Source organism: Giraffa tippelskirchi, chromosome 8 (assembly GCF_054371585.1).
Source record: "Giraffa tippelskirchi isolate mGirTip1 chromosome 8, T2T-mGirTip1v1.2.pri, whole genome shotgun sequence".
In the NCBI taxonomy this organism is placed as follows: Eukaryota; Metazoa; Chordata; class Mammalia; order Artiodactyla; family Giraffidae; genus Giraffa; species Giraffa tippelskirchi.
Genome location: NC_137282.1, coordinates 37,515,902 through 37,535,350, shown reverse-complemented (window position 1 = coordinate 37,535,350; position 19,449 = coordinate 37,515,902). Strand labels below are relative to the sequence as shown.

The 19,449-nt window shown below is 36.0% G+C and overlaps 1 protein-coding gene across 5 annotated transcripts in view; it reads right to left on the bottom strand.

Moving 5' to 3' along the window:
* The window catches only part of LOC145518862 (uncharacterized), a 1,117,244-nt gene that overhangs the window by 321,221 nt on the left and 776,574 nt on the right, over positions 1-19,449 (bottom strand). For all 5 annotated transcript variants that reach the window (XR_014063353.1, XR_014063357.1, XR_014063350.1 and 2 more), the window contains one exon: positions 17,027-17,103. Coding sequence is in view for 1 of the 5 variants with exons in the window: in XM_081523931.1 (XP_081380057.1) it covers positions 17,027-17,103 (77 nt within the window). In the remaining 4 variants the exon portion in view is untranslated. The remainder of the gene's footprint in view (positions 1-17,026; positions 17,104-19,449) is intronic.

Genomic DNA, 19,449 nt, shown 5'->3' with positions numbered 1-19,449 from the left:
AGGGGCTTCCCAGATGACACAACAGTAAAGAACCTGCCTACCAATGCAGAAAACAAAGAGATGCAAGTTCGATACCTGGATCGGGAAGATCTCCTGGGTCTGGCAACCCAATCTAGTAGTCTTGCTTGGAGAATTCTATGGACAGAGGAGCCTGGCAGGCTATAGTCCATGGGGTCACAAATAGTGGACATGAATGAAGCGACTTAACACAGCGTGATTATAAATTTTTTGTTAAGACATCACAAAGATTTAAGTATTTCCTTATAAGCAATCTCAACTTGACAAAGGATCAACAAAATTTTTGGTAGACACCAGACAGCAAATATTTTCAACTTTGTTGCCCATATGATCTCTAAAGAAATACGCAATCATGTAGAGAGAAAGAAGTCACAGAAAATACATAAATGAATGGATGTGGCTGTGTTATAATACAACTTTATTTACAATTTGGCCTGTGTGCCATAATTTTCTAACCCTGAGCTATATAAAAAGTGGCATAAGGGCATGCCTCTTAGACATTCTCTGATAAAGTTATAGCAAAAACCAATACAACATTATAAAGCAATTATTCTCCAACTAAAAATAAATAAAATAAAGAATCCCAAAGTTGTCTCACACAACTCCTACTCTCAGTTCATGGCAGAAAGGGTCTATCTGAAAGAAATATGAAGCTGTGCCTCTTGTTCAATGGCAAAAATTCCAATACTATTCTCACAAACAAAACAACAATAGCAAACCCTACATTATTTCTTCCGTGTTTAGTCCAACTCTTTGGGACTCCGTGGACTGTAGCCCTCCAGGCTCCTCTCCCCATGGGGATTCTCCAGGCAAGACTACTGGAGTGAGTTGCCATGCCCTCCTCCAGGTGATCTTCCCAACCCAGGGATCGAACCCAGGTCTCCCTCATTGCGGGCGGATTCTTTACTGACTGCATCATCAGGGAAGAGAATCATATTGGAGGAAATGCCATCATGTAATAAAATTGACAAAAGTGGCTAAAAATGAAAAGAGGTCTCTGGGCTTCAACCTTCTAGCATGAGAAGGAAACTGAGAAATCTACTCAGCTACAGTCATAGGTCATTTCTAATTAAAAAGGAAAAAAGAAATAATGACTTGGAGCCAGAACCAAGTGTCAAAAGGTAAAACCAAAACCATAGAAAACCATACCAAAGGAAAAGGACTGGACCCTAATGAAGGAACTGGTAAATGAAGTTGGCTGCGTTTCAGAACCATTACAGACCAGTGACTTCTATGTTCATCTCATGGTGCCTGTTTCCTAATGAGATTATTCAAACATAGCCCTGCCTCATTATTATATATGAATGTGTAAGATACAGATACATTCTCTCTTTATCTCAAAAGTTTTCAGATGAGAACAAATATGTGCATGCAGATTAGATCCCAAGGAACCTCGTCTGTACCTTGACCTGACTGAAATGAGATTCTGGATTTTAACTGATGCCTGGGCTTGAACTGATAATGTAATAGTATAATATTTTAGAGGATAGAGTGAATGTGTTTTGCTTGTAGGAAAGATATGAGTTGTATGATCAGAGGGAAGACTGCTTGAAATTGCATTTTGCAAAGAAGACTTCGACAAAGTCTCCTACTATACATGTTTTTCAACAATATGATCCTGTGATTCTCTAAATAAGAAGAGGCTAGTAGTCCACACCATTTAGTCTGCTTAGACCCTGAGAATGTGATTAGCAATAGAGCACAGCAAAAATGGTACTGTTTTACTTTCAAGGATATGCGTATATCCAGGCCTTTGGGAATACTGATTTGGAGACACTCTTTTAGAACTCAGACACCATATGTTGAGAGACTCAAGCCAAATGGAAATGTCATTAGTAGATACCTCGTTTGCCAAACCTAACTCAGGTCTGAGTCAGCAGTCAGCATCAATTGCCAGCCATGCAAGTTTTTCCTCTTGAACATTCAAGTCTAGTTGAGAGACTACGTGTCTAAAGCCTCTATCTAATGGAAACTACGAAAACCTTCAATAAGACCTGCTTATGGACTTCGTTGGTGGCTCAGTAGGTAAGACTCCATGCTCCCTATGCACGGGGCTTGGATTCAAATCCCTGCTCAGGGTCAAATGCTTCAATTAAAGATCCTGCATACCACAGTGAAGATCTTTGGTCCCATGTGCCACAACTAAGTCCAGCACAGACAAATAAAATACATAAATAAAAACACTTAAAAAAGAAAAGAACTAGTTAGCTTCACCTTGTCAATTCATAGTACTGTAATAGACAATAGTAACTTTTTATTTAAAGTCATAAAATGTTGGCCTGAGATGGATGAATAGCACATAAGATGAAATAATTTAGGTTTGTTGTTCTGGTTGCTAAGTTGTGTCTGAATCTTTTGTGACCCCACAGGCTATAGCTCACCAGTCTCCTCTGTCCATGGAATTTCCAGGCAAGAATAGTGGAGTGGGTTGCCATTTCCTTCTCTAGAATTAATTTATATATTGCATATTATTGTTGAGCTCAAAAATGCAAATTAATTTGAGGTTTAAAATACTATAAGGCACATTTTTTAGTGTTTTTACTATACAGATCATCTGCAAAATCATTAATATGAAGATTATGAGTTGGCAGAAAAAACAGATCATAGATAATAGTGGTCATTTGAGACACCTAATTTAATTATATGTGATGAAAGTTAAAAAGAGACCATCATCAGTCATTTTTTCACAATTAAATATTATTTGAAAACTATTTCTCTAAAAGACTAAGGATTGCATGTTGCTGCTGCTAAGTTACTTCAGTCGTGTCCGACTCTGTGCAACTCCATAGACGGCAGCCCACCAGGCTCCTCTGTCCCTGGGATTCTCCAGCAAGAATACTGGAGTGGGTTGCCATTTCCTTCTCTAATGCATGCATGCATGCTAAGTCGCTTCAGTCATGTCCAACTCTGGGCGACCCCATGGACAGCAGCCCACCAGTCTCCTCTGTCCACGGAATTCTCTAGGCAAGAGTACTGGAGCGGGTTGCCATTTCCTTCTCCCAAGGATTGTCATAGATTCCATCATTTGTGCCCCATTCATGTGCCATATAAAAAGTGTTTGGACCTCCCATTGGAAAGACTTATCGAGATTCCTAACATCAGTGGCCTGGTTAATTTTCATGACACTATATATTTGGCAGGCTTCTGAACTTTGTGTGCCTACAATAATTCTGAGTCAGCTTGTGAAATAGTGAAAAACAATATAATCACAGGTTAAATGAATTTGGCTCCAAAATATTGACAAAAATAGAATATAAGAAAGCTGTGTGTTGTAACAATCATAGAAAGTCAACAACTTTTAATAGTCTTATTTTTCAAAAGATGGTAGATTTAGCAAAACATCTCTCACATTAAAAATTTGGGGTTTTTGCCTTCCTCCTGATACCAACAAATGTAATTTCTTATTTAAAATTGGATATATGAGACCATAATTAAATAACACAGTCTTCCAATAATTTTCTTATTCTCTTCAGGACAATTTGAATATGAGTTAGCTTGATTCTGTTAATAGCAGAACTTTGAGGAAAAGTTTTAGAGACACTGGCATAAAGCAACGCTGAAATATATTAAAATATTTGTTTCATTATAATATTGTAAATCCAAGAGAATAGAGATTATAGCCTGAAAAATAAATTAAGGGTAAATGATGGAGGTTCCTGCAAGCCTGAAAATTTATAAATATTTTCAATAGGTAATAAGCTACTTTATAATTCATTTTAAGATGTGAATTTATGAGGCCAGAATTTTGTTTTAGGAAGTTTAATCTGATGAGCTTATCCGAAATTAGGTAGGTTGTGTACTATCAGCAGAGAAAGTAATACTGAGACAGTATAGACATACATAATAGAGGACTTCCCTGGTGGTACAGACGGTAAAGCGTCTGCCTACAATGCCAGAGACCCGGGTTCAGTCCCTGGTTTGGGAAGATCCCTTGGAGAAGGAAATGGCAATCCACTCCAGCACTCTTGCCTGGAGAATCCCATGGACCATGGATGGAGGAGCCTGGCAGGCTACAGTCCATGGCGTCGCAAGGAGTCGGACATGACTGAGCGACTTCACTATAGACATAGTAAATAAAAGATAAAAGGGAGACGTGGAGAAAAGTAAAAGCAAAAGAAGGCAAGAGAAGGGAAGGGAGAAGACAAGACATAATAGGAGAAGCGAGAGAAGAAAAGAGAGGATAGAAGAGACCAAAGCAAAATGCAAATAATTTATTTATTCAGATGCTTTAAGTTTCCAAAAGTTGTTAGACCATTTATTGTTCCTTGGGCAGCTGTGGCAAGCCTATTTTAAAAGCAGTGAGACTGAAACTAGCAGAAATAATTACCTCCACTTTTAACTCTCAGCAAATGAACAATAGACCGCATGAAAAGGTTCATTCTGAGTCACTGCAGGCTTCTCCTTGAATTCTCCAGTTCATAGCTTCTTCATTTACCTTTAACTTTTAACCTCATTTTAATATCCTTGTTCAATTTAGATATTGTCTCCCTAGTTCAGTTCGAGCTCTTAGTCCACTAACTTACCTTCCTGAACATTGTAGCTCTACCTTCAAAACTTCAGGATCAGAGACTTCATCATCCCATCTTCCTCTCTTCACTTCTCAATGCAGGTATTTTCACTATTTGCATATCCTGGACTTTCATCCCATCACATTTACATACCCGGGGGAATTTACTGTGCTTCTTTTCCATTGCTACCATTGTCTCCAGTTTTTCTTAGGTTAGATCTTTAGATCCCTCACTACAGCAACTATGATTTGGTTATTTTCCCCTATGGTTTCTAAGTATATGTAGATGGGCACTACAATGAACTTGGGATAAATTGTGAAGAATATATCATACTCTATTGCTGTTTAGAAGCTCATATCTTTTTTTTAAGAGAATTTTTATCCTATGCAAAATATTTTTATGGAAACAATATGATTCTATTAAAGCTAAAACTGGAAAATAAATCCATTCTCAAGTAATACTGATTATATCTATTAAAGCTGAGTATGACTGAAACTTTTGTAGCCCTTAGAAAAATACTTAGTTGGGGATAATTAAGAACTTGATGACAGTTACTCTGTTGATTCTTAGGATTATAAAACAAAGGAGATATATATTTTGAAGCATGAATCGCACAGTATCCCACACATGATACTGTTCATCTAACAATTCAGACATGACATAATGTGGTATCTCTCAAACCTTCTAAAAATTAAATAAGATATATGAGATACTTGGATATAAATATTCCTATATTTTAATCTTTGAGTTAGTTTTCTTAAAGAGAATAAGAAGTTTGTAAAGACATAGATTGAATGAAAACCTCCCATAGTTTTGTCCTTGATGTAATTTAGTCAACATTAATAGGTGGCACAGTGGTAAAGATTTGGCCTGCCAATACAAGAGTCCCAAGAAACACCAGTTTGATCCCTGAATTGAGAAGATCCCCTGGAGAAGGAAATGGCAACACACTCCAGTATTCTTACCTGGAAAATCCCATGGGCATAGAAGCCTGGCAGGCTACAGTCCATGGGGTCATAGAGAGTCAGACATGACTGAGCATGCACGCACACAGTCAACATTAATAAGTATACGGAGCAAATTACGACAAATAAAGAAGGACATACTATACTATGAAAATGAAAGTGTTAGTCACTCAGTCATGTCCAACTCTGCGATCCCATGGACTGTAGCCCATCAGGCTCCTCTGTCCATGGAATTCTCCAGGTAACAATACTGGAGTGAGTAGCCAGTCCCTTCTCCAGGAGATCTTCCTGACCCAGGGATTGAACCCAGGTCTCACCCATTGCGGGCAGATTCTTTACCTTCTGAGTCATCAGAGAAGCCTGCATACTTTACTATATGCTTGTGTAGTTAAATTTAATCTATGACCGTTTCATTCAAAATGAGATTTCTTGTAAAAAAATTGAATAGAATCATAATTACTCAAAATCTATTCAACCTATCAAACCACAGCCTAGTGGAATGGGCTGGAATTACAAAACTTGAGACATTTATATCTATATAGACTTACTTTGAAAATAAGAATGTACTATGAATACTGATACCTGAAATCTCTGCTCCCTTTTATATCATAAGAGAATTGGGTTGAAGTAGTTTTCTGCTACCATAATGGTGGTTATAATTTCAGTGCAACTGGCTCATATGATAAAAACCAAAATGCTTTGTCATTTTGCCTTGTTAATTTCCTGTAAATCTATATTTTTTCAGACTTGAAAAAGTCAAAACTCAACACATGCTGATTAAAAAAAAAAAGGAAATCTATAAAACTGTTCAAAATGCAGAGTATTTCCCTAAGAGGAAGTTTCATCAACATAGAAGTTGAATCAGTGTTTACCAGATGAGGGCAGCAGAGGGACATAATACAGGTAAAAGAAAGGTAATATTGGGCTGTCAATAATCCCAATGTAAGAATTCTGACTTAAGAAGACTGGGCCCTGGGACTGAATGTAGTTGAGAGTTTGGAAAGCATTGACAGTGTCCAGAGCTAGCTTGGGGAAGAAAGACTTAGCCCTGCTTCCACCTTAAACAGCCCTCCCCAAATTTTTGGATTTGGGCAATTGATTATTTTTTAGAATTGATTTTATATAAAATTCTATATAAACACTTCTTTAGATTACTGCCTGCAACAATATTGCTATCTCTATAGAACTTATGAAACTGTCACCTACACTGTACTTTTTATACTTTTTAGAGATTGCAATATATTATTTTATAGGTTCCAACGGTTAGGAAAGTACAAAAAAATTAACTCAAAGATCAGAAGATACTTTTTAACTCCATTTAAATAATCTATCATATAAGTGCATTTCTGTTAATTGGAGGCCCACAGCTATACTTTAAATGTCTCCATTTTTTGGAAGAAGGAGGGCATGGTAAAATTAAAATGTACAGTTTAATTAAAATCAAGTATTTATCAAACATCTAATATTTAGTTAATAAATATATTTTCTTCCTTTCACCTTCCATTTTGTAACATTGATATTTCTCCTTTCTCCTTTGCCTATTGTAATTTTATAATAAATTGTAAGATCTGGTAGTGCAGTTGTTTAGAATTATTTATATTTTTTGGCACTGGATTTCTATCATTTCATACATTTTACTCTAGACTATTTTACAATAATTTTGTTTTAAATTTTTTTCTCCCTTTCCCCCACAAAAATAACAAAACATTAAAACTTTATTCACTCTTATTAAACTGGGAATTAATAGACTCTAAATTTACTCAAATTTTGTTTTAGGTATTTTTATGAAGAAACTTTATTTTTCTATATGTTACACTTTCTCATTGAATTATTCTATCTTTATTATGGAGAATAGAATTCTACCACTTAGAATTCCTACAAGGATGTTACTAATATATAAAATCTTTTATTGGTATTCAAATTATTAGTACATACCCTACACTTTGCTGGAGAAGGCAATGGCAACCCACTCCAATATTCTTGTCTTGGAAATTCCATAGAGGAACCTGGTGGGCTATAGCTCATGGGGTCTCTAAGAGTCAGACATGACTGAGCAGATGGACACGTATGCTCACTACTACTTTATTTTAAATAACTATAATAAATTGTTGATTGATTTTTGTATGCTATCATTTTCAGCAAAATAATAATCCCATTATTGCAATTTATATGCATAATATTTGTAATTTATATGGTATTCTAACACTGTTACATAAAAATCTTAAAAGTAGTTGTATTGAAACTGTCAATTGCTATCTAACATCTATTATCCCTTTTTTCTTTATAAATAGAAAACAATCCCAGCCAAAAACACTGAATTTGTTCTTTGCAGCGATGTTAAAGATAATCAACTCCCTAGATTGCCTTGCAATTGGAAGTGACTATGTAACTCAATTCTAATCCATGATATTTATATGAAAGATACTCGTGGAGACTTCTGGAAAACATCCTTTAAAATAGGCAAATTCTCTTGGCATGATGCTTTTGTCTTTTGCCTTCTCTGTTTCTGTCCTTTCCCTCTTCTTCTGCCTGGATTTATGGAAACAGCATCTAATGGGAGCAGCAGGTTTTATATGAAGGAGTTGTTTCTTGTTTATAGCTAAATACATTCTTGATACTGCTGATGTTATTGTTGCATTATGTCTGAGTTCAATCATTTATCTCAAGAATTTGATAGGTGAAAAGGGTAGTAGGGCAGAATGTAGATTTGGCAGTCATTTGAGTAGAAAAGAAGATGTAAACTACCCATCTAGGACATTGGGAATGTAAATGGACAAGAAACATTAACAGCCCACATTAGCTTCGTAGTCATGAATTTCATATGAGGCAAATCAGTGTGTATCTATGGTGCTTTTCTCCATCTACGGTCACTTGAATGGCTGCAGGTATGTATGCAGAGTTGTGTTGAGTTAGGCTTAACCAAGAATGTAAATTTTCCAAGTTAGCATGAATAAGAACACAAGAGAAAAGGCAACTGAGCATATATATTCAAGGGGGTGATTGTTTTGATTTAATGAAATTTAAACTGGGTAAGGGAGGAATAGAGAACATCAAAGGCACAGAAATAAGTGAAAGAAGAAATGATCAATCTTACTGGAGTTAAAAGAACATTAGGTAGAGCTCAGAGAGAGAGATGCTTTGTGCTAGTCAGGGTTCTCCAGAAATGTAGAAGCAGAACTAGTGGGATATGGGTGTTAGGGTGTATTTATGCACGTCTATATATAAATCTATAAATCTCTATGTATTTATAATCAGATCTATCTATAGGTATCAATACTATACTTAGAAATATATACATACATATATATATACACACAAATATAAATATGGGGTTGGTCAAAAATCTCATTTGGATTTTTTCATAACATCTTACAGGAAAACCTGCACACACACACACACACACACACACACACACTTATGAACAATAAAGGGAGGAAGAGAGAGAAAAAAGAAAGAGAGAGGGGGCAGCGGAAGGGGAGAGGGGAAGAGAGAGATGAGAGGGAGAGAATTATTTCAAAGAAGTAGGCTTATGTAATTCATTTCTGGTGCTGGCACGTCTGAAATTCACAGGGTAAACTGGCAGAATGATACCTCTCTTGGCTAAGAGCTGATGCCAAAGACTTGAGGCAGAATTTCTTCTTCTGTAGGAAAACTACAATTTTTTCTTTTAAGGGCTTTCAATTGATTGGATGAGGTCCACTGACATTATCAAGGTCATTCTTTAAAGCATCTACAAAATACCTTCACAGTGATACCAGATTAGATTTTGTTTGAATAACTGGGTACTATAGCCTAGCTGTATAATCCTAAGGGATTTGATTTAGGTCATACATGAATGGTCTAGTGGTTTTCCCTACTTTCTTCAATTTAAGCCTGAATTTGGCAATAAGGAGTTCATGATCTGAGCCACAGTCAGCTCCCGGTCTTGTTTTTGCTGACTGTGTAGACCTTCTCCATTTTTGGCTACAAAGAATATAATCAATCTGATTTTGGTGCTGACCATCTGGTGATGTCCATGTGTAGAGTCGTCTCTTGCATTGCTGGAAGAGGGTGTTTGCTATGACCAGTGCATTCTCTTGGCAAAACTGTTAGACTTTGCCCTGCTCCATTCTGTACTCTAAGGCCAAATTTGCCTGTTACTCCAGGTATTTCTTGACTTCCTACATTTGTGTTCCAGTCCCCTATAATGAAGAGGATATTTTTGGGGGGTGTTAGTTCTGGAAGGAGGTCTTGTTGGTCTTCATAGAACCATTCAACTTCAGCTTCTTCAGCATTACTGGTCGGGGCATAGATTTGGATTACTGTCATATTTAATGGTTTGCCTTGGAAATGAACAGAGATCATTCTGTCATTTTTGAGATTGCATCCATGTACTGCATTTCAGACTCTGTTGACTATGATGGCTACTCCATTTCTTCTAAGGGATTCTTGTAGATATAGAAATATAGTATATCTTGTAGATATACTATATCTACAGTAGTAGATACAATGGTCATCTGAGTTAAACACACCCGTTCCAGTCAATTTTATTTCGCTGATTCCTAAAATGTCAACATTCACATTCGCCATCACCTGTCTGATCATTTCCAATTTGCCTTGATTCATGAACCTAACATTCCAGGTTCCTGTGCAATATTTCTCTTTACAGATTCAGACTTTACTTCCATCGCCAGTCACATCCACAACTGGGTGCTGTTTTTGCTTTCGCTCTGTCACTTCATTCTTTCTGGAGTTATTTCTCCACTGATCTCCAGTAGCATATTGGGTACCTACCGATCTGGGGAGTTCATCTTTCAGTGTCCTATCTTTTTGCCTTTTCATGCTGTTTATGGGGTTCTCAAGGAAAGAAAACTGAAGCGGTTTGCCATTCCCTTCTCCAGTGGACCACGTTTTACAATTATACTGTGGAAGTGAGAAATAGATTCAAGGGAATAGATTTGATAGGCAGAGTAGCTGAAGAACTATGGACAGAGATTTGTGACATTGTACAGGAATCAGGGATCAAGACCATGCCCAAGAAAAAGAAATGCAAAAAGGGAAAAAGTTTGTCTGACAAGGCTTTACAAATAGCTGTGAAAAGAAGAGAAGCAAAAGGCAAAGGAGTAAAGGAAAGATACTCATTTGAATGCAGAGTTCCAAAGAATAGCAAGGAGAGATAAGAAAGCCTTCCTCAGTGATCAGTGCAAAGAAATAGAGGAATACAATAGAATGGGAAAGACTAGAGATCTCTTCAAGAAAATTAAACATTTTCTTGAAGGCAACTTTTCATGCAAATATAGGCACAAAAAAGGAAAGAAATGGTATGGACCTAACATAAGCAGAAGATACTAAGAAGAGGTGGCAAGAATACACAGAAAAACTATACAAAAAAGATCTTCATGACCCAGATAGTCACGATGGTATGATCACTCACCTAGAGCTAGAAACCTGGAATGTGAAGTCAAGTGGGCCTTAGGAAGCATCACTATGAAGAAAGCTACTGGAAGTGATGGAATTCCAGTTGAGCTACTTCAAATCCTAAAAGATGATGCTGTGAAAGTGCTGCACTCAATATGCCAGCAAATTTGGAAAACTCCGCAATGGCCACAGGACAGGAAAAGGTCCGTTTTCATGCCAGTCCCAAAGAAAGGCAATGCCAAAGAATGCTCGAACTACTGCACAATTGCACTCATCTCACACACTAGCAAAGTAATGCTCAAAACTCCCCAAGCCAGGCTTCAATAGTACGTGAACCATGAACTTGCAAATATTCAAGCTGGATTTAGAAAAGGCAGAGGAACCAGAGATCAAATTGCCAAATTCCGTTGGTTCATCGAAAAAGCAAGACAGTTCCAGAGAAACATCTACTTCTGCTTTATTGATTATGCCAAAGCCTTTGACTGTGTGGATCACTAAAAACTGTGGAAAATTCTGAAAGAGATGGGAATACCAGACAACCTGACCTACCTTGTTTGAAATCTGTATGCAGGTCAGGAAGCAACAGTTAGAACTGGAAGTAGAGCAACAGACTGGTTACAAATCGGGAAAGGAGTCTGTCAAGGCTGTATATTGTGACTCTGCTTCTTTAACTTATATGCCAAGTTAAAGTACATTATGAGAAATGTTGGGCTGGATATAGCACAAGTTGAAATACAGATTGCTGGGAGAAATATCAATAACCTTAGATAAGCAGATGACACCACCCTTATGGCAGAAAGCGAAGAAGAACTAAAAAGCCTCTTGATGAATGTGAAAGAGGAGAGTGAAAAAGTTGGCCTAAAACTCAACATGCAAACAACTAAGATCATGGCATCCAGTCCCATCACTTCATGGCAAATAGACGGGGAAACGTAGAAACAGTACAGAGTTTATTTTGGGGGGCTCCAAAATCATTGCAGATGGTGACTGCAGCCATGAAATTAAAAGACTGTTGCTACTTGGAAGAAAAGTTATGACCAACCTAGGCAGTATTAAAAAGCAGAGACATTACTTTGCCAACAAAGGTCCATCTAGTCAAGGCTATGGTTTTTCCAGTAGTCATGTATGGATGTGAGAGTTGGACTATAAAGAAAGTTGAGTGCTGAAGAATTGATGCTTTTTAACTGTGGTGTTGGAGAAGACTTGTGAGAGTCCCTTGGAATGCAAGGAGATCCAACCAGTCCATCCTAAAGGAGATCAGTCCTGAATATTCATTGAAAGGACTGATGTTGAAGCTGAAACTCCAATACTTTGGCCACCTGATGCGAAGAAGTAACTCATTTGAACAGACCCTTATGCTGGGAAAGATTGAAGATGGGAGGATAAGGGGACAACAGAGGATGAGATGGTTAGATGGCATCACCAACTCAATGGAGATGAGTTTGAGTAAACTCTGGGTTGGTGATGGACAGGGAGGCCTAGCCTGCTGCCGACCATGGGGTCGCAAAGAGTCGGACATGACTGAACGACTGAACTGAACTGAACTGATAGCCTAGCCATATTGATACATAAAACTATCACATGAATGAATTTGGAATCATACCTAAGTTGCAGCTAGTGGTGGTAACAAGCATTACCTATGATGAGGTAGAGATTAATTTGGGGTAGGGACCAAGATGCTGATCAGTTTAAAGAACTAGGTCATTGAAAGGAAAAGCGAATGTCAAAATTTCCAAAGATAATGCAGAAATAGTTTGCAGATTGTGATAGTGATTCAGAAAAAGAGGAGTGACTCAGGGGGCATAGAATATCTGAATGAGAGAAAATTATGAACATGTAACAATCTGATGTTCAAAGTGGGGGGCCAGATAAAACAACTAAGGTTTGCAGTTACTAGAAAATGTATTTACACTCGGTTGCCTATTCTTATTTCATGCTCGGTATAAATTAGTGAACTCCCTTCTTGGGAAATGGCAAGGGCCCGATTCTAGGATCCTGAGTCAGGCACAGGACTCTAGTTCTTTCTGAATGTGGTGAAAATTCGATGCCAGGGTCTCAATCTTTATGTAATCTGGGGAGTTCTCAGTTCAAGATAGTGAAATTAGTCCAAGAAAAAGACACATTCTTCCAAAATTAGGAGCAACATTCAGAAATGGACTTCATGTTCACGCCCCTCTAAAAGTGCCTGTCTTACTGTTTGGCAGTAATATACCAGGAGATTTTCATGCCAGAAATATGAACTTTTTAGAAAGAGAAGAATTCACTTTCACATTCTCCTGATTACAGGTTAATTGATTGCCAAAGCCTGAATATTTCTCAAGGTTTTTCACTTATCTCCAACTTTGTTAGACCTGTTCTGGTACAAAGCACAATTATTTCTTTCATATACTCTCATGTGCTTTCAGACTTAATTTGCACTAATATATTTGAAAGGAACATAGGAGATTATGACACTCCTCTGCTTAAAGGCTATCACTACTATTTTTCTTTTAGAGTTGAGTCCAATGTTATAAATGTTATGCTATGACCTCTCCCTCTCTTTGATCTATGTTTTATTCCATCCCTCTGTTTGTTTACCAGGCTCTAACATGACTAGGTTTTCTTTAGTTAATCAAATGATCTTTGTTTTCTAACCTAAGCCTTCATAAAAACATTTTTATCTACCTTAGCATTGACACTTCTCTTCACTTTTCAGTTCAGTTCAGTTCAGTCATTCAGTCGTGTACAACTGTTTGCAACCCCATGGACTGCAGCATGCCAGGCCTCCAGTCCATCACTAACTCCCAGAGTTTACCCACTCTTCACTTTTAAGTATCAGTAAAAATGCAAACTTTGTTAGAGCCCATTATGAACTGGATGTCAAAATTCATATGTTGACCTCTAAAGGCCAATGTGATGATATTTGGAGATGGTTCTTTGGGTGATATTCACTGATATAAGATATTATGAGGGTGAGGTCCTCATGGCAGGATTAGTGCCCTTATAAAGAAAGTCACCAGAAAGCTTGAAATCTCTTGCTGCATGCACAGGGAAAAAGGAAAGGCTCTGTGAAGGCACACTAAAAAGCTGGCCATCAGTAATCTATGAAAAGAGCTCTCTCCAGGAATAGAGTAAAGTTGTACCTTGGCCTTGGACTTCTCAGGTTCCAAAACTGTGAGAAAATGCATTTGTTTATGCCACTCAGATATGGTATTTTGTTATCACAGTCCATACGACAGGGAGTCATTTTCTGACTTCTCAGCTTTTGGTTCCCAGGATTATTCACTCTGTATTTGTAATTTTTAGTAAAGTTCCATGTTTACAGTTTACTGAGGAAGCACAAGCTGGAATCAAGACTGCTGGGACAAATATCAATAATCTCAATATCAATAGCCATTAATGTAGGAATCTCACATAAAGTAGGAGGTCATAGAGACAATTTTCAATTTCTACTCCAAATCATAAATATGATGATGAGGTTAGAATCTCTCAGAAATATGACACAAGATTCTGTAAATGCATCACTCAGTAGACAAACCATTTCTCTACCCTTTTTCTTAGATATGTATTGATATTAAATTGATTGATACAAATTGCACCGTACTGGCCAAAACTGTCCATGAAAAATTAAATTCAACAATGAACCTTAAAGCTCACTGTCTCCATAGCTAATCTGGAATACCTAAGGGGAAAAAATTTTTAGCACCAGAAAATTTTATTCTATTACTGTAAAATTTCCTAAATTGGCTCAAAATATTGTTACTAAATATGACCATAATTTAGGTAAACAAAAGTTTTTATTTCAAAAGTCAACATTATGCCCAAGACTTTTATCCCTGCCAACACTATCACAATCTACTATTAATGTGTTTCATGTAGAGATGTATATCTAACCCCTGGAGTCAGCTCAATTAAATCTTAACGTGAGTTAATTCCTGTTTATTGTCATTTCCCCCCCTACTGTTCTGATTGATTTAGCCCAGTTATATTTTGAATAGGTAATTTGAAGAATTTTTGTAATTCAATAAGCACATATGAAAAATAACTAAATGAAAATTCTCCATTGAAAATAATACTTCTTCTAAGCACTTGCATTATCTAGCACCAGGACCCTAAATTTAGTGTATCAATGGTCTGAGTTTTTCTTTTATTTGTTTGTTTATTTTGAGTTTTTCTTTTTAAATAATTTATGTTTTACATGTAAATTATATATCAACAAAATATATAAATATTTTTAAAATTCTAAATAAAACACACTCAGTATACTTGCCTGGAAAATGCCATGGACAGAGGAGCATGGTAGGCTACAGTCCATGGCATTGCAGAGAGTTGGACACAACTGAGTGACTTCACTTTTCACTTTCATTTCACAAATGTTTCTGTTTTATTGTTTAGCTAACTCATGATTTCTTCTATTCTAGAATTAATGCATTTCACTGAAAATTATATTAAACTTACCCAGCACCCATTATGTTTTTTTAATATTTAACTTCTAAACGTTTAATTTTTTTCTTTACAACACTCTGTCTTTTTACATTCTTATCTGTATGTTATGAGAATAAAATTATATCTTTAAGAAAATTTTAACCCAAGTGTTAAACACTAACATTATTTTTGCTATATCATATATATTTAAATATATATATATCTTTCACTATATTTTAAATAAGATATACTTAAAACATATAGACTTAGAAAAGGTTTCCCTGGTGGCTCAGATGGTAAAGAATCTGCCTGCAATGCAAGAGACCTGGGTTCAATCCCTGGGTGGGGAAGATCCCCTGGAGTAGGAAATGACAATATTCTTATTTGGGAAATCCCATGGACAGAGGAGCTTGGCAGGCTACAGTAACAAACAGTGGGACATGACTGAGTGACTAATGCATAGACTTAGAAAATATTTCCCCTACCTCATTTCTTCTAACTGTGTAGGCACAATTTATCAGGATTTTATTTTTGTTATAACAAAATATAACATTATTTTGTTATAATATAACAAATATATATATATATATATATATATTTATATCCAAGTTAATGAAATCTACCAACTGAGATAACTGTGTCTGAATTACCAGATCTTAAAATATGCCTTTTATAGGTGTTTCCATTTTCAAAACCCTAGCTGAAATTAAATTCTTTGGATTTTGAGGGATTTACAGGTTTTAAGAGTAAAAAACCTAGAGCAATTTATCAGGTGATTTGTCTATAAGTAATTTGCTGTACTTTGTGACTAACATTCTCATAAATTTCACACACAGTAGAGTAGGGATGACCACAATATATTTTCTACTGCTTTAGTTTGCAACTGGATTGTTTTATTATTATAATTAGATGTCATCATATTTTGACAATTATATTTAGTTTTAAGGTACTGGTAACCTAAATGTTAGGCAAAACAAAGGCAATGCCAAAGAATGCTCAAACTACCACACAATTGCATTCATCTCACACACTAACAAAGTAATGCTCAAAATTCTCCAAGCCAGGCTTCAACAGTACATGAACAGTGAAATTCCAGATGTGCAACCTGGATTTAGAAAAGGCAAAGGAACCAGAGATCAAATTGCCAACATCTGATGGAGCATCAAAAAAGCAAGAGAGTTCCAGAAAAACATCTACTTCTGCTTTATTGATTATGCCAAAGCCTTTGACTGTGTGGATCACAAGAAACTGGAAAATTCTTAAATAGATGGGAATACCAGAGCACCTGACCTGCCTCTTGAGAAATCTGTGACCCATTAAAGTTGACACAAAAATTGGCCATCACAACATTTATGAACTCTGTGCCTGTTTTCAATTTTTTGTACTGTTCTCCCCACATCCCACTCATATTTTGCATTCGCTGGTTTTAACTAAGCATTTCTTATGATTCTATTTTCTTTTCTTTTATTCCTAAGTTAAAAAATCTACTTGTTGCTCTAGAGTGTGCTATATTCATTTATAACTAATGTAAGTCTACTTTCAAATAACATCTTATTTCAGGTAGTGTGAAAGTGCCTTATGACAGTACCCCAATCAGGCCATCTGACCATCATAATATTGTTGTCATTCATTTACTTTATTCATATACTATAATCACTTAATATATTATCATTGCTATTATTTTAAACACATATTTTGATCTATTAAAATATGAAAAAAAAATAATTATCCTACCGTATTTATTCTTTCCTGAATGCTTTTCCTTTCTCCACGTGGATCTGAGCTTCTGATTGACATAATATTCCTTCTCCCTAAAAAATAATTTTTAAAAAATTCTTATACAAATCAATGAAGGTAGAATACTGTCTCATACCATACACAAAAATAAACTCAAAATGGCTTAAAACAAATGTGACATGACACCATAAATCTCCTAGAGACTATAGGCAAAATATTCTCTGATGTAAATCATACCAGTGCTTTCTTAGGCCAGTTTTCCAAGGCAATAAAGATAAAAGCAAAAATAAACAAATGGGACCTAATCAAACTTACAAGTTTTTGTACAGCAGAGAAAACCATAAACAAAATGAAAAGACAGCATATAGACTGGGAGAAAATATTTGTAAACAATGTGACCAACAAGGGCTTAATTTATAAAATATAAAAACAGCTTACATAACTTAACAACAGAAAAACAAACAACCTAATCAAAAAATGGACAGAAGATCTAAGCAGATATTTCTCCGAAGAAGACATATAGATGGCCAAAAAGCACATGAAAAGGTACTCAATATCACTACTCATCAGAGAAATGCAAATCAAAACTATGAAGTATTATTTCACACCAGTCAAAATGGCCATTATCAAGAAGTCTACAAATAATAAGTGCTGGAGAGGATGTGGAGAAAAAAGAACCTTCCTTCCACCCTGTTGGTGGGAATGTAAATTGGTACAGCCACTATGGAGAACAGTATGAAAGTTCCTTAAAACACCAAAAAGAGAGTTACCATTTGATCCCCCACTCCCATTCTTGGTCATGTATCTGAAGAAAATTCTAGTTTGAAAAGACATACACACTCCAGTGATCATAGCAGCGCTATTTACAATAGCCAAGACATGGAAGCAACCTAAATACCTCAACGTTCATTGACAGATGAATGGATAAAGAACACACACACACACACACACACACACACACACACAACTGTATCAATTTGCTGTATACCAGAAACTAACACAAAGTTGTAAATTAATTGTTCTTCGATTTTAAAATATTTTTAATATTTATTTTATTTAAATAAATACATAAAATATAATTCAAAAAACTTTACAGGGAAGGTCTACTGGTGGTGAATTCTATTCTATAATTTTTTGTTATCTACAAGAATCTACTTCACTTTTGAAGAGTAATTTTGGTGGATATAGAATTCAACGTTTTTGTTATTGTTGTTTTTTCTCAAAGCTTCAGACATTTCACTCCAATCTCCTCTTGTTTGCATAATTTCAGAAAATAATTATATATTTTCAAAATTTCTCTGCCATTATTACTTTAAAATATTTCTTCTGATGTTTCTTTCTTTTGGAATCCAGGTTGTAAATGTGTTGTATCATTTGAAATTATTCCCAAACTCTTGGATGCTCTCTTTTGTATCTGTTTTGTTTTTTTTTTTTCTCTCTTTCTTTTTTTAATCTTTGTATTGCAGTTTGGGAAGCTTTTATCTTCAAGCTTACTTTTTTTTTCTTTCATCTGTGTTCAATCTACTGGGAGCTAGTCAAAGTCATTCTTCATTTCTCTTTTAGAGTTTTTAATTTCTAACATTTCCTTTTGATTGTTTCTTAGTATTTCCATCTCTTTTCTTATATTATCAACCTGTTCTTGCATGTTGGCTACTTTTTCCATTAGAGCCCTCAACGTACTGATTATAGTTGCTCTACATTCACTCTGAAAATTCCTAATTCTGCTTCATACCTGAGTTTGGAACTCATTCTTGCTTGTGTCTTCAGATTGTGTTTTGTTTTCCCTTTTAGCATGGCTTATTAGTTTGTCTTTATATAAGAATGTGATTTTTAAGGACAACAAGTACTGATATAATTAGCTTTTAGTTGTAATCTAACTAGGATCTGGGGTGTTTTAATGTTTTGCTATAGCTATAGGCATTAGAGGTAAGTTTCTCTACTTTCCTTGTTTTCATCTCCTCTCTTAACTGTTGACGTCCTTAAGAATTCTTCAAATACTGTGTCTCATAACTCGTTTAGCTATAATCCATAATTGTACTGCAGTCTTATTAGTGTGGTTGTAAGGTGTTTGGGATGTAAAGTCTTTTAGAATGTTATGACCCAGTCTCAATTAAGTAGGTCTAAGTGCCTGGATGTGACCTAAACTATGGTATTCTATTTCCCTCCCTTTAGGTGAGACAAGAGGCTAGAGTGCAGCTGAGATTTGGTACCAGCACTTCCTGCAGGTGAAATAGATCTCTGATAGCCTTTTCCCTCTAGAGCAGCCCTTTGCTGTGGAGAACACTATGGGCTTATGTCCATATTGTCACTCTCCTATCCCGTTGGCAGAACCAAAAGGGATTTTCTAGACTTCTCACTATGAGAATCTGGTTTAGTTACTGAAGATAAAAATCATAAAAGTGTAGGAACACTTCTAAGAC